Source organism: Symphodus melops (assembly GCF_947650265.1).
Source record: "Symphodus melops genome assembly, chromosome: 19".
NCBI classification, from domain to species: domain Eukaryota; kingdom Metazoa; phylum Chordata; class Actinopteri; order Labriformes; family Labridae; genus Symphodus; species Symphodus melops.
In genome coordinates this window covers 17,922,354-17,947,074 of record NC_136709.1, presented here as the reverse complement: position 1 = coordinate 17,947,074, position 24,721 = coordinate 17,922,354, and the positions used below count along the sequence as shown (strand labels likewise).

At 42.9% G+C, this 24,721-nt stretch overlaps 1 protein-coding gene across 5 annotated transcripts; it reads left to right on the top strand.

Moving 5' to 3' along the window:
• The first annotated feature begins 752 nt into the window (after positions 1 to 752).
• ttbk2a (tau tubulin kinase 2a) lies at positions 753 to 20,674 on the top strand. Of its 5 annotated transcripts, none has more exons than XM_079369563.1 (17): positions 753 to 1,174; positions 1,266 to 1,412; positions 7,709 to 7,875; positions 9,398 to 9,545; positions 11,107 to 11,180; positions 12,127 to 12,267; positions 12,543 to 12,647; positions 13,258 to 13,323; positions 13,421 to 13,513; positions 13,608 to 13,733; positions 13,951 to 14,108; positions 14,211 to 14,418; positions 14,499 to 14,719; positions 14,808 to 15,360; positions 16,185 to 16,520; positions 17,305 to 18,266; positions 18,597 to 20,674. In XM_079369563.1, the coding sequence occupies exons 3-17, from the start codon at positions 7,807 to 7,809 to the stop codon at positions 19,042 to 19,044; spliced, it is 3,708 nt and encodes a 1,235-aa protein (XP_079225689.1). In that variant the 5' UTR covers positions 753 to 1,174; positions 1,266 to 1,412; positions 7,709 to 7,806; the 3' UTR covers positions 19,045 to 20,674. The 5 variants fall into 5 exon arrangements, with proteins under 5 accessions (XP_079225689.1, XP_079225688.1, XP_079225687.1 ...); XM_079369562.1 differs by having other exon boundaries at positions 1,261 to 1,412; XM_079369561.1 differs by having other exon boundaries at positions 753 to 1,412.
• Positions 20,675 to 24,721: the final 4,047 nt, after the last annotated feature.

Genomic DNA, 24,721 nt, shown 5'->3' with positions numbered 1-24,721 from the left:
GCGCGTGAGGAAAGAGCACCCACTCTGACATGTTTTCCGGGTACTGCAATCAGTGGCAATCATACCGCATCTGATTTTTAGGAATAACACAACACAGTTACAATAAAACCAGTTCATTTTCATTTTTATTTAGAATAACGAAAATCCAGAATTTATTGATGAGACATTTTAACATGAAATCCTAAAACTATAACATATACAATAATGTTCTATATAATAATAATATAATATAATTATATATAATTAATCATACATTAGTTTTATATAGCAATTTTCTAAATACTCAAAGACGCTTTGACAAAAAAAACCCACCAATCAATAAACAAAACCTAAACTATCAATATAAGGGGAGAGGATGGCACTCAGTGATTGTCAGCGATGTCGAAGAGGTGAGTTGTTAACACAATTGCTGAGAAGGACACAAATGCACACACACACACACACACACACACACACACACACACACACGCACACACAAATAACACACGTGCATTGGCTCCAAGGATTTTGCCACGTTTATTAAAAATGGTTTTGTTAGATTCTTGTATGAAAAAATGAAATAAATATCTTACATTAATACACTTGTCTTCACTTAAATGTTGCAATATTTCCAATTTGTTCTCAGTTTACTTTTCTCCTTCTAACACCAACAAATTGGTCATCTCACCTGGCATTTAAACATTGAGTCCGACCTTATGTATCCTTTGTATGTATGTATGTATATGTCTATGATTGAAATGTGTAATATTGGCAAATTGGCCGTCTTTATAAATGTTCATGCTATCACTGGCTGAATGTCACCTCCTAGTGGTCTTTACGAGAACTGTTCCTCATGTCGGTGGTCGCGTTCCAAACACATTAGAAGGTATCCTGCAGCATCGCCGAGATCAAATTAATTTGAGCATAATCTAAAAACTATAGGTTTTCTATTACAATCACATAACACACGCATGTTGCAGCAATCCACTGCGGTAAGGTTCCCACTGTCCCAAAAACAAACATGGAAATCGTTGCAGAGCAGAGCGCGCACGGGAGCGAGCTTTAAAGACCCTGTCGCGCGCCCCCGAGCTGTTGCGAGGGGTGATCGAATCGGGGACGCGCGCGCAGGAAGGCTGACGATCATCACAGAGAGTCGTCACGTCACGGATCTGCAGCGACCGACAGAGATGCTGAGGTGACAGGCAGAAGGAGAAAAGGGACGATCACGCTCAGACATATTTCTCCAACTTTACGCATGCTCGTTGATTTTTTTTTTCCAAGCGCAGACACGACGGCCTGCACCTTTTCCTTTGGACTGATCGCTCGCTATGGGATACCGCTTAATGTCGTCCCCGCCGCCTCCTTACGTAGAGGATTTTTTGTAACCACACCCGGCTCTGCTTTGGATCAAGGATTGGCAGCGAAGATCCGAGGTAAGCATCCAGTATCCGGGGGGGGCGCCGTGCTGTGCATTTCTCCTCTTTTGCTCTCGTTCCAATTCTATCGCATTAACAACCCATTCCTACCGCTGGCTGCTCCATGCATTGAGTTTAATCATCCAGCTTGTTGTGTGTCAGAGCGCAGAGCTTCACCAGCTTCACGCCAGGCAGGATGAGGTTGCGTGTGGCCTGCTGTGGTTGTGGTTGGACGGCCAGTGTGCGTGGACGCGCCTGAATAAATCTGCTGTGGCAACCAACTCGCTATGCAACAGCTTTCCACAGCAAAGCCAGCAGCCGGTCCCACTGCAGGGAGCACATCTGATTTAAACTGTGCAGCTTGAAGCATGTTTTGTGACATTGCTGCAGCTTGCCACTAGTCATTCAAAACAACTGAAAGATATGTTGTGTTGACTATCTTGCAAAAATAACTCTTAAAATGACAAGTTCAGTTATTATGAGTCATGCTAACTTGATAATAAACAGGGTTTATTATGTTGAACAAACACCTCTTAGAATTGGGACCTGCTAACCACATCAATTAAGCCAGTTACTCAATTTAAAAAAAAACATATTGATGTTAAAAAAAAGGTCATTATTAAAAAGTAATTTTATCAAATACAAGACATTTGTCACCATGCTACAGCTGCATCTATAAAAGGTAATGTACATAATTAAAGGAGTTACACAACTGTTTAAACACTTCAAAGCTTGAAATACAACAACAACATTATTAATGTATTTACTCTTTTAAATAAATGGCATCACTGTGTCTCCACATTTTTAAAGTTCAAACCTGGCCCTTTTAAACTAATTGAATACTAAACTACAGTGTGGAGGGTCTTGGCTAACAAAGATCTCCCCCAGCAGCAACCTGTGGACAAGTCTCCCTGTTAACTTTCTACTGAGGTGGGTCACGCTCAGATTAGATAGAAATGCCCCAGAAATGTGACTTTGAGTCACGATTTTGTCACTTGTTCCACATGTTGTTAAAACCCAGAATCAGATTAAGAAGGGCTTTGTTGCTTTATGCAGAATAAGTTATCAAAATAAATATTAAAAATAAGTACTATACATTAAAGTAATTTAATGTAAGTTAGAGTACAAATAACAGTAGGATCAATATATTCTATGTACATACATTTGTACAGGATATGAAACAGCTAAGTGTGTCACAGTTTGATTCTAAGATTGATTTTAAGAACTGCCGTCAATGTTGTGCTTTGACTGTCGCCACCTGTGTTTCCAATCACACTTAAAGCTGTTTGATGCATTTACTTACTGACATTGTTCCCTCTTTTCTTGATCTTTGCTTGTGCTGCACTGATGTACGTTGCTTTGGCTAAAAGCATCTGCTAAGTGAATTCTGTTTGATGCCACATGTTTAATACAATCTGTTAATTTAATGATCAGTGCTGAAAAGTACCAAAGCCTCCCAAAAAACCTTCACATCTATAATCATATTTTTAGTTGGCAAGGTTTTGCAATTGCAGGAGTTTGCTTGCAATTATTTAATGAAAAACAAGAGATGACCCACTCTCTGGTGTCTTGGACTTCGATCTTAGTTGCCATCGTATCCAAACAGTTTGGCTTTTTTTCAGGCCGCAGGACATTTGTTATAGTTCTAGGAATGTTTTGGAACCTTCACTCATTTTTACTGATTCTTCACTTAAGGAACTAGGAACTATTTTAAGTTCCTTAAACCTTGTTTAGAGGAATCTTTTGAGCTCCTGCTTCAGGCAATTTCCCAGCTCCAGAGGGACTTTGAGAAATGGAAGTGCACAGTTCATACATCATCGTATGCAATACCACCAACCGCCATTTTAAAAATCCCACAGTAAACATTAGCCAATGACAGTTAATAATGGTGGTTAAAAGCTATTAAAATCAAAACAAAACAAAATTGACAAGTGGACTGATGATGAAGTCTTGGCATGATGGAATTTTTATGCAACAGAGGATATGTAACGCTCTTTTGTATTTTCAGTTGTCGCGTAAGTGACATTCAACTTAGTATCTAGGGCTGGGAATCTTTGGGAGTCTCACGATTTCGATTCTTGGGGACACGAATTGATTCTGAATCTCGTTTCAATTCAAAACAATTCATGGATCCATGATTCAAAGTCTATTTTTTAAATTTGTACGTACTTCACGATCTCCTCCTGTCATCTGTGAGACTGGTTAAATTTATAGTTGCTCTGTTTCGCATTCTACTGAGTTAAATAGCTAGCCGTAACACTAACCTTAGCACTTAGCAGGTAGTGACACCCCCCCCCCCCCCCCCCCCCCAAAAAAAAAAAAGATTTTTGGAAGTTATAAATCTATTAAAAATCTCAGAAGAGAAGAATATCTATTTTTACATCAATCGATTTTTTCCCCCCACCCTTAATAGCAACTCTCTGTCGGCGTGCATCACTTTAACGTTAATATTAGCAATCACCATGACATTGCAAATGCAGACAGAAAAAAAAAGTTGTTTAGCTCTCAGGGAACTTGGTTCCTCCTCAAAAAACTGTTTAGTGTGAAAAATACCTCATGTTGTTTGATTTTTACTGGTACTGTATCAAAGTTTACAATAATGATGTACTGTATTAAACCTTTTAATTAGTTAATGTGAAGTTAATGTTTTTAATGCTTGAATGAATAGTTAAGCATAGACTTTACATATGGTCAAGACTGAAGTAATTTTCAGGCCCGGCATCTCCAAATGTTGAGGCAGGAGCAGTCCTCTCATTCACGTCCCATGCTGCTTTACGTAGCTGCAAGCTCACAGCTTCCAGCAGACCCAAAGGGCAGAGGCGACCACAAGCTGCAGTCGGCACGTGGAAATGGCACTGCACCATGGTCGCTATAGAGACCATGATGCAGGGGTCAGAAAAGCATGATTCACGATCAGACGGGAGCTGATTTGTCATAGATTGATTCAGTCCAAGGTCTGCAGCTCCTCCCGCAGTGATGTTCTTCTTCATTGAGGGTGGATAGTATCGAGGAGGAAGAGGAAGAGGAAGAGCAGAGCCGGGCTTCTCTCTGAGGTGTGAGATTAGTCACAGAGTGAGACAGCCTGGCTTGTGCATAGGTGTGTGCGCTTATGCATTATGCGAGGTTATGTGAGTGTGTGTGTGTCGGCGAAGCTGCTGAATCTTGTCAGATATAATCAAAACGCTGAATGGCTGGTGGAGTCCGAGTATTTCTTCTGCTATCCTGACTTCTGTGGGTTGTATTCAGGGATAAAAAACATACATGTAAACTTCTCCAGAGTGTTGACCCCGAAAAGTAAAGGTTAAGCTAGGTAATGATAGCCTCTCTCAAAGATCCATCTTTTCCTCTCTTTCTCCAAACATATTTTGTGTTTCCTCCTTGATTAACTTTTGAGCAAATGATGAACATGTCTCGTACATTAAGTGGCAGAAAAAAAAGTTATAACTTCTTTCCTTGGAAGGATGACCACAGGGTGACCTTGAGGTTTTGACACCCCAATAAGACTGGTAATGTCATAGTCAGCGGAGTTCCCACACCACAGTGGAAATCACAACAGATACAATACGACAAGATATGATGTGATCTGTCTTGGTTGATATGCTGCTTTGATCTAACTCAACTGCTGTTGTTCCACTTGACTTGGTTCTCTCAAGATTTGCAAACACAGATGCAGCATACATGCCTGATATCGACACACGTTAGGCTACTTCTAGAAACAGGCTTTATATACAGCCGAGGTTGATCCAGCATTTTGATTTTGTGGTTCTCATTAGGGTTTCAAATTCTGTCCAGATATTCATGATCCCAAGAGGATGTCTTAATGATGACCTTGACCGTCTTTTCATCCTGGAGCGCCTTCATCAGGTCTGACTTATTTTTGTAGGCCAACCCGGAACTAGGGTTAAAGGTTAAAGAAGGAAAAGGGACTTAATTAGTTGAATTGTCTGTTTAAGGAAGAGATTGATAATCCCATCGTGTGATTGAGGCATTTTACCTTTATGAAGTCTGACCACGCTTCCCTCTTCCATCTACCAACCCCACCCTGGTGCATGATGGGATTGATTGCCTCCTTGATGTCGGGATCATGCCCTGTAACTAAATAGCGTTCTGAAGGCCTGGTTGCATAACCGTAGATTCGCCGTGTGCAGAAAGATAAATCGAAAGGCGTTTTTTTTTTTTTTGCTGGGCTTGCTTTGACTGTTTGAAGACAGACTTAACGGAAGTTTCCAGCGTTTTCTCTCCGGAGGAATGCTTATCTCTCCCAAGGATGTTGTATAATACAGGAGAACACAGTTTATCCAGAGGAAACTCCACTTAGTCCTTTTTGTACGGACAGTCTGCTTTAATGCAAAGCAAGCGTGCGCTACATGGCATGGGCTTTATTTATTTATGAAGGATTTGTAGGTTATAACTTCTGGTTTAATTATTGATGGTTAAGTAATGTTTTATACATCAGTTACAAGTCCTCAGTAAGACCAACTTAAGGATAATCAGGCGGGTAAAGAATCCGTCCAACAGTACAATTATCTTTGTAACCTGTGAGTTTATTCACCTTTTGGAAAAACCATTAAAAAATCTTAAATAAAACAATACTGAAAACAACATGTTGAACTGCAGACTTGTTAGCTTCTTAGGAAGTGTCACCCACACACATTTATAGTTTTATCCCAATGTGTTTGTAACAACCAAAAGAAAGTGTAGGAAGAGGGATTTCTCATAATCTGGCAACCAAAATGTTGGTTTTGTGTATAGCTTAATAAATAATAAATAATGACAAAATGAAAGAAAGTCAACTTAAAGTTCCAGTCAAGAGTTTTGATCTGACGATGTAGAAGACCTGAAATTAATACTGATGCCTCCATTCAACCAACAAAGCTAACCCGACCATCAGTGTGAAGACTGACTGTTTCTATGTTATTCCCAACGAGTAGCCACTGCCACCGCCGAGTAGGTGTCCATTAACAGCACGCTGGAGCAACTACTCACAATGAGTGACACGTTGGACTGTTAAAAGAAAGCAGGATATAATAGTTGTTAGAAACAAAAGGGATTAAAGGCCCTGACACACCAAGGAGATCATCGATCCTATAGTTGGTTGTCACCTTATTTTTTTTGTGTCCGGCGCGCGACTTGTCGGCTCCTGTTTGCTTTTTTTTTGGCTCATTTGACATTTTGAATCGACGGTCTGTGAGAGTTATCGCTCTGATTGGCTGTTTGGAGGTTTCGTTTATCTCCAGTCCCTTCAGCCTGCTGCTTTAGTCGCCATTCTTTCACCCATTAGTGCGTTTTCTCCTTATTTGTCGCCTCGTTGGCCTTATGTCGTCACTAGTTTCTGTGCTGTCTGCTTGGTGTACCACTTTGTTCACTAGAGTAGACACACAAATCAAAAGTACCTCACAGGAGCTTTAAGATCACTTAAGTTGCTTGTCAGGTTTTTTTTTACATTTTGATACAGTTTAATACCATTTAATAAATATATTTGCTGTTATTCTAATGATCTATAGTTTTAAAAGGTAACATTTAAAAAAACATCATATTCAGTTATATTTTGAACCCAAAGCTGATGCAAGCTAAAGACAGAACATTGTCTCAATTACATAAATACATTGGCAGTGTTTTGGTACTAAGTTTGTGACGGTTTCAGGAGTTTGACAACATCTTCACAAAAATGACCCAATAAGGATGCATAGGAACTGTGTTTTTGTTGTTTTGGTTTGAGTACTTATAGTATCTTATCTAAGTTTAAAAGTCTGGTATTGTGACGAGTGACAACCCCATGATGTACGACTTCATGATGCAGAACTCCTCGGCTGTTCCTGATGCAAAATTAGGGAGAATAAAAACGGTCTCGTTATATCTGACGAGACTGTGAGCGCTGCCCTCATTAGTCCTGCGTCTGGGCTGTCACACACAAGAGAAGATAAATGGCAAGAAGATAAAAATGATACTCAGAGTCAGACGAGGCCTTTTTGTAATTGAAGGCGCAGAGATTTTTCCCTGCCAGTTGGTGGGGTGAGTTTGTCTACAAGAACAGCTGTTGGCAGCAGGTGGGGCAGCTGCAGCGACGGTCGGGTATCTGCAAGCTCCAGCCGTTAAGCCAGGGGTTTAACTTTGTCTCCAGTTGGTCGATTTTTGAACTTCTACATGCAGCTCAACCAGGTTAAAAACAGGCATTTTATTTTACACAATTAAGTTGCTCAACCAAAAAAGCAGCAATAAGATGCTTAAGTTTACAATATGATCTAAAATTCAGATGATTGCCTTGAGAATAATCCCTCATCTTTTGCACGTTTGTGTTTCGTTGGCTTCCCTAGGGTTCTCTATCAAGACTACAAATGTCCGGCCCAGTCTAAAGTAGCTGTTCGAGGGGGGCGGGAAGCAGTGAGGACAGCGTCCCAGGTCCACAGACGGGATGAGCGGAGGAGCGGAGCAAGCTGACATCCTCAGCGTGCTCTCCCTGGTCAAGGAACGATGGAAAGTGGTAAGTGACGTGTTATTTGGCCACAATAGGAGGCGTGTGTTTCCAGCTCTGTCGCTGCCTATCCCCCACAAACAACAACTCCTTGTTCATGAAGGAATGCTTTTTTTCCCCCCAGCCTGTGAATTTTTATGCTATTCTCACCTCTCTAAATGTATCTCACCTGTGCTTTGGACAGTTTGGGGTCAAATCCCTCTGTCCAGGTAGGGCTGCTGCAGTGTGTGAGCTCTAAATATAGCCTGTGTCGCTATTTGTGGCAGTGCAGTGTTCTATAGGCGGCAGCAGCAGCGTTCCCTCAGGGGCCCATGTCTCTCTCTGCTGTGCCAGTCGGGGGTGCCATGTGAGCCTGTTATTCCTCACTGGCAGCCTGGCACCACTTCCTGTCTTCCAACAAGGAGCAGAGTTACATAACAGTGCCGCAGCTAATCCTACGACTTTAGCTCAGAGGGCGACACAAGGCGCTGCATGTGTGTGTGTAAGAGCGCGTGTGCACGGAGGGCAGTGAAGGACACGTGGGGAATGTAAAGCTCTGCGAAGTGCTGAGACTGAAAAGGTACAACCACAGGGCGCTTCATGAATAAGGAAAAAAGAAGTCGAAAGAGAAGCGACATCGATGGCATACTTCTGCAACTGTGTTGCATAAAAAAAAGTACAGAAGTCTTAATTCCCTTTTACTGTCACGCAGAACTTTGATGAGTATGGAAGCACAAGGCCAACATACATTTGAACACTTTTCAGTGTTTCAGGTCCTGAACGATATTGGACTTTTTGGTCTGATACCGATGTCGATAATAGAGTTTTCAAAAATCCAATCCCAATATTTGGCTGATATCTTTCTTGATTCTATGTGTATTGCATTGATGCCTTAAATGCAGTAATCAAACAATTGTGTGCAGATATTTGAAGAAGACGAGATGGTCACTTAGCTGGAAAGTAGCTACACATGTCCATTCATCACTCGGGAGTGTGATAATGCTTGTTGTAATCCATAAAGCGCCCTCTGCTGGTGACGGCCAAAAAGAGAACTGCTTGTTTAAAAACACACAAAGGAAACGTGAGTTGGCTGGTTGATAAATTTAGTCATATCAGCGCATGTCTGCGATAGAATTAACTGATACTGATAGTCACTTGATGTGCTATTATCGGCAGATGTTATCGGCTGCTCGATTAATCGGTCAGGCTCTTTTTTTATTTTCTCCATTTTCAGTTATTTTCACAGAGATCTCAACGGATGTGTCATGTTCATGCCACAGTCGTAGTGAATAAACGTTAGCAGCATCCCCTCCCACTTGCTCAGAAGTTCAAACATGAAAATTGTGGAAAACTTGTAAAGTGTAAAGAACACAACAACGTATGCATAAAGTGTGACTGAATGAAACAGTCTGTCCAGAACTGTACTGTCCAGTCTGCTTTTACTTTTGTCAACATCTGTCAGATGTGTCCAAAAAAACAAAAAACAGCCAAATTGTAGTACCATAAATGTTTTTTTCATTCTTTATTCATTCGCTCTTTTTTCCCCCACTAGGCCAAGAAGATTGGAGGTGGAGGGTTCGGGGAGATCTACGAAGCGGTGGACCTGCTCACGCGGGTCAGCGTGGCGTTGAAGGTGGAGTCGGCCCAGCAGCCCAAACAGGTGCTCAAGATGGAGGTGGCTGTGCTAAAGAAGCTCCAGGGTGAGTCCAAATGGGCGCTCTGGATTTGGTTACATTTGTAGGACTGATCGATTGATTCTCCCTTGACACTTTGACCTATTGAGTCTCCCTGAAAGACGGGGAAAGTGGATACTGTCGGCGGCAGGAAAAACTCGTTCTGGAGGAAACTGACATTTTTTGTCCCGGGTTGAAATATAGAGTCGTGAAGGATCAGACAGACTGAGGAAATGTCAGATGAGTACAAACTGCAGAGATGGCTTTTGTCCACTGATGGCAGCTGTCATAATTTCTCCCTCTGAAACCAAATATGGATCACCTGACTCGTACGAAAACATAACTAGGCCCAGGGTTCAGCTCAGTTTGCGTTGGTCTATTTAAAGAAGCACACAGACGTTCATTCAGGCATGAGAAGCAGATTGATCACTCTGTGTCTAACTTCTTGGTTCTAATCATGGGCGCAAACAAACCTCGTCTGACAGTGACATAATGTTAGTGTGAGAGGACACCAAGACGCTCCCAGTGTCTCACTGCAGAGTTACAAGAAAACACCCACAGACTGGCTGTGAAGTTTTACTCCTTTCTGTCCCTTCCTTCCCTTTGACCACTACCGCTGTCACGTCTCCCCCTCTGAGAGGAAAATCAATGGGCTGGGATCGTGTTTGCTGTCTAATGGCTGCGGCCTGGGGCATCGTGTGTTCGTTCCTTCCTCAGGGAATCTGCAATGTAACTTAAGAGCAGCTGGACTCTAATACACCAAACATCACTGACCAGCCCAGCTGCAAAGAGTCAACATCCAGCCACCGCCTAAGGAGAGGACTAATGGTCCATATGGATCTGATAATGGCTCCTTTAACTTCACTAGTTGAGTTATTGTGAACGCATATGGTGACAGTAGGCTGTGTCCTTTAAAACGTAGTGTTTGGAACGCGGTGGCTTGGCAAGAAATTGTTTGCATTCTCTCGGTGAGCTGGTGGGAGCGGGGTGTGGCTGCAGTCGAGCTGCCACTGCAGCAATGTCCCTCACGACCAGATCTCCCAGGCGCAAACACACACACACACACACACACACACACATAATGCATTCAAGCACATGTGACAACCGGTTGTTGTTTGCTTTGTGTCTTTATAATCAGAAGCTGGCCGTGGCGAGTGCGAGCTTTAAGCTGTTGTGGACGTTACATTCATCATTATTCACTCCATTGTTAATATTAGCAGCTCTTTAGATGATGTGTGTATTAGTTAAGGTTACATTTGAGTCATTTTTTTATGCTTTTATAGTTGGGGTGTAGTTTCAGTCATCCACCATTAAAAACATTCTGGTCCATATTAGTCGTTACTTTTTGATATCTATCAACTGTTCTACTAAAAAGGCAAAAAAAAAAAAAGACACACACAAACATACATGCTCTGCCTGGCAGCACGCACACACACACACACACACACACACACCTCTCCTCTCTCCTGCTTGTATTTTGCTGGACAGATCAGATGCACAGCAGGGGGTAAATGTCATGGAACAGGTTGGAAGTCGGCCTCCAATCAGAAAGTAACCAGAGACTCTCTTGTCCTTCTTGTGTTCTCAGGTAAAGACCACGTGTGTCGCTTCGTCGGATGTGGCCGTAATGACCGCTTTAACTACGTGGTGATGGAGCTTCAGGTCGGTCAAAGTGCAGAGGACTACACCCACTTACTGTAGACTAATTGGCCTCACTTTCTGCCAAGTGTGACACTGCAGATCGAATACGCAATGATTAAGCATTTTCATAACTTATTAATTTTCGATGATGACATTAGACACAAAGTAAGAGGATCACCAACATATGTCATGGTTAAAGGGGCGCAGGAATAACTGAGGTACATTTGATGAAAATCCATCTGTGAGTTGTTGACTTCAAACCACAAAGTTTCCCCTCATGATGGCACGAGAAGAAGACATTTTGAAGAATCACGACGGTCATTAAGGGTTCTTCCTTTGGGGATCATGCCTGTTCTACATTGTGTGCCCTTTTATCTAGTGTTTATACAGGATAAGTTGATACCTGGTAGTGTTGGAGAAGACATCAGAGGGTCACAAAGGTACTTGGGACTCACTCAGGGGATGACGAGTTTTCATGTCCTTTGTTGGCCTGCTGTGATCCACAGACAGACATCAAATTAGCTTCATGTCCTGTATTCAGTACACATCCTGTGTTGTTGTGTCAAAGCCAAGACCACAAATACTCAGAGTCAATTCTGAGACATTGCTGACAGATGAGGTTTGTGTGCTTTTTGAAGTGGTCTGGTTTTAAAACAACAATCCTACCCTCAGGGAATATCCGAACCCCGACCGCACGCTGTGTCGAATTATAGAGCTGAATTTAGTTTTTCTTTCTGCGGTCATATGTTTGTCCGCTCAACATATTTGACTCTCATCACTGTGAAACATTTCGGTCAATAACAAATTAACATTCAACATTTTTGCTTTTCCTTCATGACGTGTTTGGCAGCAGACCGAGGTCCTGCTGTGAGCTAGCAGAGAGGAATTTGTCACAGTTTTAGCTACTCGTGGAAGCTGATTTATAAGTGGGATACCTTTTTTTTTTTTTTGTTTTTTTTTTTTTTAGGGTCGAAACCTGGCTGACCTGAGGAGGAGTATGACACGGGGAACCTTCAGCATCAGCACCACGCTGCGTCTCGGCCGCCAAATCCTGGAAGCCATCGAGAGCATTCACTCTGTGGGCTTTCTGCATCGTGACATCAAACCGGTTAGTCACAGTGAGCGGGATGCTGAGACGTTTTTTTCCTGCTCGCTTATTTTCATCACCTCGCACTCACGTTCCTTCTTTGTTTGTTAAAACACACATTTATTCTTACTGTCATTGTCCGCTTAGTTTTTGGGCCCTTTTTTTCATTGGCTGAAAATATTGCCACTGATGTTTTTCTTTTCATTCACTGTTAGATTTTTTATTTTTATTTTTATACAGTCATATGTCAATCATTTTGATCATGCTGTTGATATCTGTCCCTTGTTTCCTGTCAGTCAAACTTCGCAATGGGCCGCTTCCCAAGTACATGTCGAACCTGCTACATGCTGGACTTCGGTTTAGCTCGCCAATTCACCAACTCTTGCCAGGAGGTCCGACCTGTAAGTGTTCCCCTCCTCTAGCTTATTTAGTCTTGTACATATTAGTTTTTGATTACCTGTATTTATTTATAGGTAATTGTTATTATTTCATGTTTACGTTGTACAGAGCGAGCACAGTCTAAAGTTCAATTCCATGTGTGTTAAACAGTAAAGCAGATTCTGAACTGAGCTCAGAGCTACGCCTTATAACATGTCTATACTAACAAAGGTCACTGGGATGTTTTTAGCCTCTTTAAACTTGGCATGATGACTGACAGCTTCTCTGTTTGGACCCAGAATCAAAGAAACAAAAAGAATGTGCAATATATGGTAAATGTGAAGAGGTCAGGAAGCTGCAGCAACACTTGTAGTGTTATAACCGAGACCACACTGACCGAGACCAGACAGCTCAGAGACCAAGACATAAATATCAATGAAAAATCATCTTGTGTGCAGGGCACGAGTCTCTCATTTTGACTATAACAGGCAAACATTTATTATTCAATTGAATATAATTACATAATGTGCCAAAAGGAATTGTTGCCAGTAATGTCATTGGGAAAGAATTGTATTATTATTATTATTTTTTCTGTTATATATGTTATTATAAATGGCTGTTTTTCTGTCTCAGCCCCGTCCTGTGGCAGGGTTCAGGGGAACAGTTCGCTACGCATCTGTCAATGCACACAAGAACAAGGTCAGTATCGATCTGATGTGTTTTTTTTTTTTTTCCTCTTCTAAACATGTACTGATTTAGACTTTAAAATAACCGACCCTTGGTGTGGTTTCTGCAGGAGATGGGTCGACACGATGACCTCTGGTCTCTCTTCTACATGCTCGTGGAGTTTCTGGTCGGTCAGTTGCCGTGGAGGAAGATCAAGGACAAAGTAAGGAGAAGCAGAGAAGCTGCCAGCTTCAGCCCCCTCCTGGTAGCTGTGAGTAAATGAGATGTGACAGGCGTGTGTGCTGCTTTCTTCCTAGGAACACGTGGGGAAACTGAAGGACACGTACGACCATCGTCTGATGCTCAAACACTTGCCGGCAGAGTTTGGGGTCTTCTTGGAGCACATCTCCAGCCTAGACTACTTCACGAAGCCTGACTACCAGGTGACATGGGGGTCTCATTTGGATTAGTGAAGGTTTTAAACGTTGATGTGCACATTATAATCAAGGTTACTATTTCTCCTAATCAAAACCAAACTGAGGTATGCAGAAGGATCGTGAACTGCTCGTGTGTTTCATCTACAGGAAATCCATTTCCTCTAGAATCTCAAAATAAAAATTACCAAAAAAAAGTAAATGATGTATTTTGTTGTTCACGCAGCTGCTGATGTCGGTGTTTGACAACAGCATGAAAACCTACAATGTGGTGGAGAATGATCCTTATGATTGGGAGCGGACCGGCACTGATGGCACTTTAACAATCAGTGCTTCCGCCACAACACCGCAACATCACACCCGCCTCACTCCGGCACACATGGGGTACATTTATATTTCATAAAAAAAACAACAAAAAAAACCCTTTATATTTAGTGTTAAAGACTTCGAAATTAAGTTATTTGTGTTACTTTTTGTTGCCTCCAGTATGGCCAATGCCTCTCTGATCCCTGGCGATCTCATGAGAGAAAACACAGAAGAGGTTCTGCAGGATGAGCAGCTCAGCGATGGTGAAAACAACCCCGCACCAGAACGACTACTCGGCTCTCCGCTTCATCCACACCGCAACCAAGAGGCTGATGTCTGGGAGGAGCTTGACCGCAATAGAAACCGCATCAGGAGTGCAGTGTGGAAGGTAACTACAGGACTGATTGCTTGTTTGAAATCCAGACGGATTTATTTTTAAAGGGATAACAAAATGACTGGTTTTCTTAGACGGGAACGGAGGAGGAACACAGCAACAACCAGGGTAACCAAGGACACCAGAGCCCCTATGCTGGGCCAAGCCTGGGCTCCCCCGTCAAACACTCTGAGGTTGGGGCCGCAGACCGCGATGGCTCTCTGCTGAGGAAGCTTCGCAACATTCACAGTTTTGAGCTGGAGAAGAGGCTGGGCCTGGAGTCCAAGCCCAGTCCAGAGCGCTACATGGAGGCCTGGTATGTCTGAAGCAAATACTTTCATTCATTATTGTTTCTTTGGGAAGAGTAGAGTTGATTAGTTTGAATCTGTCTTATGCCCCTTCAGCCCAAATAAGCAGCAGCTCGCCCCCCAGCATCAGGAGAAAGAAGCAGATGGGGCTGCAATCATCCCAGTAACTCAGGGTCAGGCAGTAGCTGTCGGGGAGCGCCCGGACCGCGTCTGGCACTACGATGAGGAGTTTCGGCCTGGTAGCGGTTCACCTAAGCCAGCGTCCTGTGGATCTCTGGAGCAGGGAGAGGGGGCAGTTAGCAGCGGGGGCTTTGTGGCCCTCAATCTGAGCTCTGGGAGGCAGGACTTTGACTCAAAGGAGTGGGTAATGGTGGAGCGGCCCAGCGGCTCTCCAGGAGCCAAAGTCACCTCCAGCCCCTCGGAGGAGGATGACGAGCCAGAGGTGCTCCAGGCGGGGGAACGATCTCCTGGATGGGACAAGGGCAGCCCAAGCCCTGGCCCTGGTAAAGTCAAACAAGAAAGCATGGCTTCCTCCAAGGGAAGTGCTAAAGGGGACAAGTTGGAGCTCAGTGTGGGCCCTGCGGGGGCTCTTCCCCCCATTACTCCCACCAGCCCAGGTGAAGCTCTGGCTGAGGGAGTGATCACTCAGGTAAGCCCTTTTATTTTGAAGGTCGTCTTTCAACATGACATAACATGATACTGACTGTAGTCAGCATTTTTACCGAGTTAAAAAGCTGCACAGCATTCTAGCTATTGAACCTCAATGCTAATGTCATACAACAGTCAGTTTCACCAGCTGCATCTTGTTGTAGTTTCAGTCCAAATGTTACTGCTCTATGTTTTCACGCTTCTTTGCTTGTGTTAGAAAACAAAGATATTTGTGTCACAACTGCAGAGCTGTTTATCAGATCACAGCATGGGGGGGTGGGGGAGAGCCTCACTTTGATTTGCTATATATGCTATGTATAATTTAATCTTATTTGCAGACATTTGCAATGCTTTTGGTTGGTTTTATTTATTTCAAGAGTCGGATTGTTTATTTTCAAATTATACTTTTGCTTATTTAAAATACTTTTTGTTCCTTTTTTTTTAAAAAAGCCCCTAAAACTGGCTCCCAAAACCCTTCAAGCTCAGCATTCTTTGATTGTTTTAGCATAGCAGCGCCAAGACAAGAGGAATAACTGTCCGCTCACTTTCTCCTACAACCAGACCATCTGCCTCCAAGTTCAAAATGTGCACTGCCTTCCCAAAGTCGACTTTCCTCGCCTCTTCCTTTCTTCCTTAACCTCAGATCACCTCCTTATCTTAGTCATCCTCCCCTTGCTTTACCTTTTCGAAAAAAACAACTCCTCGTTATTTTCCCCGACCAGGTCACTCTAATCACAACACTTCCTCTATACGTCCTCCATCTCCTCACTCCCTCAACAATCTCACAACCCCTCCTCTCCCACTTCTCTCCCTCCCGTCTCTTAGCTCCCCACCTCTCCTCCGTCCCTGCCTGAGGAAGTTGCGATCCGGACATCCAGCCCCGTTCCTCTGCGCTCTCCCAGCCCTCACGCTCTCCTCACCACTTTGTCTGACCCGCTGCACCTGCGCTTGCCGGGCATGAGGCGCAGCCAGTCCGTCGACCAGCCGCAGCAGGAGCGCCCCTCCTCTTCCTCGTCCTGCCACGCCTCCCTACCGCTGCCATCAAACCCCGCACCTGGCACACGTTCGCCCGGTCGCCGAAAACTGCCGGCCATCCCGGCTGGCGCCGCCAACGCCAAGTTCCCCTCAGTCATACGCATCACCCGTGCCCAGCTTCAGCAGGTGACGAGACCATCACGTCCCGTTCAAAAAAAAAAACTCCATTTAACTTCCTGTGCCATCAGTTGCAACGCACCTGCTGTTGACATTTTTTGTTCATCCCTTTTGTTCACTTTAAGTTGTTTATTTTGGCTTCTTTGTTCCGTTGGCTTGCTTTTTGTGTTGTTGTCAGGCAGCTCTCTCCCGAAAACCATGAGGGGCATTGTGCAGGCCAGGCAGAGCATGGGTCAAATGTGTCCTTGTGTCTGGACATGTGTTCTTGTGATCTGAATAGGGGGGTGTGTGTTTGTCTGATTGTGGCATGTGTGTTTGGAATGTCGACTCATGACCACAGGTTGCATGGTCTCTTTTGTTTCAGATCGTCTTTGTCCTCTCTATCTTTCTCTTCCTCTCTCTCTCGCTGTATTTGTTCCTCACCCTTTCTTCGCTGAAGCCCCCTGCGAAGTTGCGTGAACGTTTCCTGTCCTACTTGCTGGTTTAGTACTCACAGCTTGACTGACACTGCCATAGCACTTGTGTGTTTCGGTCTGATAATGGTAGCTATGGTACTGCATGCTGTCGCCAAACTAATCACCATTTATTACCCCATATTATAAAATTCTTCTCTTTTCACACATGTGCATCAGGCTCTTGCTACAGAACTACAGCACAACTCGACATGTTGTAGTCTATCAGCAACAGGCCTTTGAATTTTAGCATTTTTTTCCCATTTTTAGTGGGGTTTATTGTCTAGTAACAGCTGTGTTTTTTCTCCCTCCCGTGTCTCCACCTCCCCTTCCCCCTCTAGTTGACGGCTCAGCGTCCCTCCGGCCTGTCCTCCCAGTCAGGATCAGACAGTGCCCCACAGTGCCTCCTGTTGGAGAGGCAAGGTGAAGCTGAGGCTGTGGCTCAGACTGTCCAGGAGGTCACAACGGACAACAGCTCCCCACAGGACAATGTGCCCACTCACCCGGGGACGCCCACAGACCCCCTTAATGAGGCACAAGTCAATGGAAACAACCAGACCAAAGCCCTAACCCCTGTGCCGAGCCGTGCGTCTTCCCCTCGCTCCCCTCGTTCTCCACATTCGCCTCTGCGCTCACCTTCCTCTCCGCGCTCGCCTCGCAGCCCCCTGTTTGCCAACGGCCACTTCTCCCCTCCAGTTAACGGCCAAAGAGATTTGAGTAACGGAGCGTTCCCTAAGCTGAAAGACCCTGACAATGATTATGGCCGCACTCCCTCTGCCACAGAGCCTCAATTAACTGAAGAGGAGAGCAGAGAAGTGAACCAGGCTGCTGAACAGACCAGTGGCCTTTCCTCCTCCTCCCCAGCTGCCCCTCGTAAGGACCCCAACCGGAGGCATAGCCGCATCCCGATCCTGGAGCCGTCCAGTTTGCTGGAGCTCCCCGCTCCACGGTCAGCTAAGGAGAAACTTCTGCAGAAGAAAGCCAATCACCAGGGCTCGGCCCCCTCTCCCACTGCCTCCCCCTCCCTCTCTGACAGACGTGGCCCCATGGTGGCCTCGCTTGCCAAGGACCCTCTGTCCTCCGCATCTGACCGCTCTCAGGAAGAGGACTCCCTCATGGGCTCTCGGTCTGACCGCCAGGGAGATGAAGCTCCTTCCCTCTCCTCCTCGTCCAGCCCTCTGTCCCGCAAGAGCAGAATTCCCCGTCCCATACATTCAGCTGCTTCTGCTGAGCAGCTGGCCGCACAGTTCATGCCGCGCCCTCCACCTGGAAAACCACCATGTCGCTCTACAGTGGAGGGCAGGTAACTTGCTGATTTGCATTTTTTTTTTGTGCATGTTTGTATGCTTAATGTAAAGGAAGAACCAGGAGATGATTATCATGGGTTAGCACAAAACTGAAAACAATGGAAATACTGTAAAATGTACAAGTGTTAGCATGTGTATCATTTAAATGTTTCTCCTTGCTTCCAATCCCTGTGCTAAGCTAACAAGCTGTTTGAGCCTAGAAGGATACAGATGGTCTCATCTAACTAGGCAGAAATCTTGATTCATCACCAGTGCTCCTGCTCTGCTTTGCAATATATGACCTTGATGCTCCTCTAAATACTTCCTTGCTTTTTGTATCCACTCAGGCTCAGGCGTTACCGCATTCGAGCTGGCAGCAACAGTGACTCAGACCTCTTGTCATGCCTTGCGCAGCTGATGCACGGTACCCGAGGCTCCCCGCTCCACCACCGCTCCTCTGCCCAGCATGGCGGCTCCAGGACGGGCATCTGCAGCCTGACCAACTCTCCGCATCACCATCGCAGCTCTAGCGCATCCCCGCGCAGCTCCTCCTCCCTGCAGCGCTCCGTCAGCTCCTCGCCCTCTCGCCACGAGCACCGTGGCGGTGTGGGAGTGAGTTGCCTCGGCCGTAGCCGCTCACCACCTAGCTTCTCTGGCTCGCCGCCCCCCCGCCGCTTCTACCCTCATCACCAGGATACATGCTGCAGCCGCCAGGCCCGCACGAGCCCCTTCCATCTGACAAGAGGAAAGGGATGTAGTCGAGAGGGCAAGTGCTCCAGCAAGTTGAGCAGATAGTCGCCCTGCATTTTGTGCTGCCACACCAGAGGAAGGGAAGACTCCAATTACCACAGAGTAGAATGCTTTCAGGATAAAAGCTTGAGTCTTCCTGTTCAATTAGACAAATCTGTCCCTTGTTTTGCCAACAGTCTGATCCTACACTTGTCTCGCAAGTTCCCCACACCACTTCTATCTGCCCATTTGTCATTTACTTATGAGCACCAATTTAAAAGAGGACTCCAGCTATTTATTATTGCACCTCCTTTTCATTTTGGAGAGCCAGATTTAACAAAAAGTTGTCAAAAGGTGTGCGGCAGAAGCTGAAATATTGAGACTTTTAGGCTGCTAAGCTACAGAAATTCAACATTTTCTTTGAAACTCCACGCCTCTAGTTCATAATAAAGGCTTTCTTTTAGAGGAATCAAAATCATTGGAGTGCCCTCTTTTTTCCATAACTTTTCAGATAAGCGATAACGACTTATTAGGATCCTGTTTTTGTAGATTTAAATAACGTTAATTAAATAACTACAAAATAAGACATTCTTTTTCCATAGTAGTGGTATAATAATATAAAAAACAGTGGTGGGATGAACTTGTGGGCACATGAAAAAATGAGTTTCCAGTTTATTAATGGTCCTACATGTTGCACCACAACATGATGTAATTTATTAATCCCCATTATTAATGCACTTGGATTATACTGATGGAATATCGGTATAGTTGAACACAACTGAACTAAATACGGGCCTGGTCTTGACTCTGTTTTCTCCTCTGTATTTGGAGACAGCAGGCAGGGTATAAGATGAACTTAATGCTACATGTGAATGCATAAAGCTGGAATCTGTGAACAGGTGTATTTATTGAGATATTTATTTTGATGCTTTTAGCGATGCTTAAGACTCCGACCCCCCCACCGCCCTCTGTGTGATAGTGGATGTATGGTTTTGTGTCACTCACATTTGTTAAAAATGTTTAAACAGAGGGAACACCCCAAAGTGAACCTTTTGTACAATCAATCATGTGAAGTGCGTGAGGACACACACCTTTTTGTGCCTACTGTGTTGCTAAGAAGGGATAAGAATGTCACACTAAATGGTGTTAGGATTGTGAAGTGGTAGTTGTAGTAGTACCAATAGTAAGCTTAAACAACACAAGGTACATTACTGAAGAGTAATGTTCAGACACGGACGTTTGTCTCAGCATGTGCCTTGGCACTTTGGGCAGCTTGAGGATTCACTTTGGTTTGTTTTTATTGTCATAGGAGCAAAAACAAGACTTGTGCCAGAACCCTTTGCACTGATAGTCTTTAATGGTAAAAAAAAACCAAACAAAGGTAGCAACTCAAACGTTTGTAAATCAAATACACTCTGAGCAAGTGTTTACCTGAGGACAGTAGCTAATATTTTGAATGAAGAAAAAGGAATGATTACAAGGGAAACCTGATATGGAGTTGGAGGACCAGCGTGTGGGATTTAGATGGATTTTTATTTTTAGCTGTGTCATCTCACACAGAGCAATGCAGGAGCAGCAGCATGGAACATCTGTTAGCTTTAAAGACAAGGTTCAAGGTTTTAAGAAATGGCTAAATTCTCTGTTAAACTCTCCTCCTCTAAAATACAAAGTTAAATTGTCATTTACACTAGAAAAACAGACGTGTAATTATTTGGCTTTATGTTAAAAATCAGTGTTTCTCTGATGCTCTTAAGAGACAGGAGGGTGAGCAGATGTGTAGCTAGCTTGTTTGTAAGTAGCCTACTAAGTTTTGTGCATGCTCTGGCCATTGTTTGAAAGTTTTAAAAATGGGAGCACAGGTCTCTGAACAAACCACCTCTTCTACAAAACAAGCTTCAGAAATCATAAAAAGTCTTCTGCTGCTCCTCGGCGAGCTAAAGTGGCTGCTAGCTAAGCTCCCGCTAATATGAGCTCACTAACTCATACTAAACTTCTTTCTGACGGGCATGTGACTATACTTAAAACACTAATGAAGTAGTCTTTTGTAAGCTTTTTAAAGTCAACTAACTCTGATTTGATAGACATGATTCCATCTGCAGCACCTCTTTTCTACGCTAGCGAAGAATAAACAATCCATTGTCTGGCTTTTGGGCAATTCTACGTCTGCTCTAGGGTTTTTCTGCATCTTTGAAAGGGAAAGGCGAGTTGTCAGTTGTAATCTAGATATTCAACACTAAATCCTTCACTCTGGTCCTTTACCTGTCCTGTGCAGACATACATTACATAGGCCTACACAGTTAGCATATCAGGTCAGTGTTAAAACATCAAATGTGAATTTCAGACCTCAAACAACATTTTCTCAAATGTGACATAAAAGGAGGCCATATGTACATACTGAACTCACACCAAATAATGTTCCATGTACAAGAATGTGTACTTGTTTTTGTTCCTCCTCCAATGGAGAATGTTTTTTTTATATAATGACACAGTATGTTTGTTCACAAAGCAAAAGAATCTGAGTATTGTTTGTGTTTCATTAAGTAAGGATTCCTAACTGACCTGGACACCTCCTCTCACTGCTCCTCTGCTTGTAAGATACTGTACAATAACTCCAGCTTCTTCCCAATGCAACTCTCTGCATGCTCATCACAGAAAAAAATCGACGACTTAGTGAAAGCTACACAATGCTTCCATCACACAGTATTTATCTTGTTCAAATTTTGACCCAGCTGTGATTTCATGACCTGCTGGATGACTTGTGTTAATCTGTGTGTGACTAATTTCTGCACTGACTGGGGACGATTGTGCTGCTGGGACATGACAGTATTTTTTAACAGTGCAAGTAGCTGAGAAGATGCACAAAAGAAACTACTAGAGATACTAAAAATGGAGAGTAGAGTTTGTTGTATTTCAGCACTTGAATGGTGTGGGGAAAAAAAACGTGTTGAGAAATCAGTGGCACTCAGAGTCTGTATGAGACACAACAAGAAGAAAATCCCATTGCCAAATACTTTTGATAGATTTTGCAGTATGTGGTTCAACTTAAGATATAACAAATATGGAAGTGTATAGAAGTTGAATGGCCACATTGCTCTGTAAATATAAAATCTGTCGTGTTTGTTTGAGTCTTGCAGATACCTACGCTAGCTTCTTGGAGCAGCTATGATGACTCATCCTGAAGGCAGACAGCGTTCAGTCAGTCAGCCGCCTTAATGTCTCTTCTCTGCCCCTCTGTGCGTAGCGAGGGATGACTGAGCCTTGTCTGTGTTGAACATCATTCCCACCTTTAGGCCATGCTGAGGCACATACTACCGTGCATCTCAGTGGGCTCAAGTACCACCCCTCAGATATGACTGCTATCAGACTTTTTCTGTGAGAATGAGAATTTGTGGGCCATTAATCGATGGACTGGTGAGTAATTCCATCGTACAGTATTCAAGGTGTGTTTGTTAGTATAATGCTCTCACACAGGGGTGTGTGCATTTCCTACATTTTGCCAGCAATCAACCTTTGCATTCTCCCTCTTTGATCGCTCTATATCAGACTCTCAGATTACCAGATACTTCAGTACACTGTAGTGCAGCCTTTTTCTAATATATACCTGTAAAATACTCAAAGTAATTATTTAAATAAAATAGTCATCGTCAAACCATAAACTCTAATGCTAACACGTGTGAAAGGGACAAGAAACACTAAAAAGTGCTGCTCGTTTTAAAAGATAATCAGATTTCTTCTCATGTTTTTTTCCTTTAATATTGCACATACGTGGTGTGTGGTTGTAGTACTAGTGAAACCTTCCAGAGGAGATTTTCTTAGTTACGTTTTAAAGTGGCCTCCTTATACAGATATTTATTGTAGCTTGATAGTATTTGCGGATATAGATACTCATAGGCCAACTGAACAAATCCAGCTGTTTTATTTTGAAGGTTGAGATAAAAACTAGTGAAAACTTCTAGTGTACAGTTGTACACTCATCATGTCACATCATCCAATAACTTGTTCCTTACTTATAAATACTTGACAGAAATTATTTATGATAACATTTTGCTTTTTCTGCTTGTCCATTATTTGACTTCACTTGTTGGGATTTTTTAATGGTTGATATTTTGTGTTGTAACGTATGTCACCGTTTTAAAATGTAACTGTACAGTCTTAAGGAAAGAATGTAACAAGTGGGAGTTTTGCATTGTATATAACTGTAATTATTTATGTTAATTCTATCATTTGTATCATATCAATGCCTTGTACAGTGTTATTTTTTTCTGTTTTGTTTAAAATTATTTTGTATTTTATTTTTATAAACTGGTTATAAATAAAATACTCATTCCGCATGCAGACAGAATATTGTGAAATACTTCTGTTCAGTTTTTTTTATTAAAAAAAAATATTAGTCAAGAAGTTTATGATTGGGTATCAACGTTTTTATTCATTCAAAGGTTTTTTTTTCCCCAAAATCTTTATTTAGATAACCAATTTGTCTCAGGAGACATGAGAAAAACTGGAATTAAATATCAATAAGAAATATCTAATTCAACTCTTAACGTACAGCATAAAACAGGGGGAATGTTACAGATGAATAGAACTGTTGTCAAAGATGCTGTGAGGAACGTTTGTGTCTTTGCGACTTGTAAACAAAGCAGAGCTTCCTATTGCTTGTTCTTTAATTTTTGTTGTGAAAAATAAACAATAATCATGCTTTATCAGCAGTATGCTGTTAATTTCCCTGATTGACAATGAACATCAGTTACAGGCATTAAAATGGACATCAAGCATGATGGAAAATCTTTTCACAGAGAAAAGAGGACAACGTAAACAGAAATATTATGTAAGAAAGGCCCACATAGATTAAAACAAATGTCAATAAGCAAGGCAGTCAACTGGTTGGGGTCCCAGACTAGTAAGAGAGGACTGATAAAATTAAAATCACAGCAGTGGCTCAAAACGACAACCTCCCCAAGAGGGCCCCTATCTACGTATAACGCTCATTGAGCTGCGAAGCATCACATGCAATATTCTTGTGAAAACCAAAGTTGATGAAGAAACAAAGACATTGAGTCATTTATCAAATGTAAAGCAGAAGCATACAAGGATAAATTCCCCCCTCATCCTGATAATGGTTACTATTATTTATAATAATAATACTAATAATAATGATAATAATAATAACAATAATACATTTTATTTGAGGGCACCTTTCAATCAAACCCAAGAACACCTTACATGCAGGGTTTAATGTGATGAATGCTGGCTCGAGGGCCCCCTGTACATTTCTGCCCAGGGCTTCAACAGACTCGAGAATTGCTGAAAACCTGTGTAGCGTATAAGACCCATAATATCGTGAACGGTCCCTGAAAGAGGCACGAGTGTTAGTTTCAGTCTGTTTCCTAACCATAGACTGTAAACATTAAGTTCATAAATAACAAAAATCTTGTCACAGGAAGCTTTAAGGTCATTTTGTGTTTTACTGCTTAATACGCCAGAATTAGAAACATACAGGACAGATACATTTTTTTTATGCTGAGTGTTATTTAATTCTAGTGTATTTTTCTCCCTTTATTTAATTAATGTAGGCTTGTGCATAGCTGTTTTTTTTAAAAACTTTTTTGCTATTTTCTGCTTTTTTCTAGAGCTGCTGTAAGAACTAATTTTCCCAAATTGGGAGATCAGTAAAGTTTATCCTAATCCTTATTAGAAAGAACCAAGTTTATCTTAATTACTCTGACACAGCTACTGCAAAGCACAG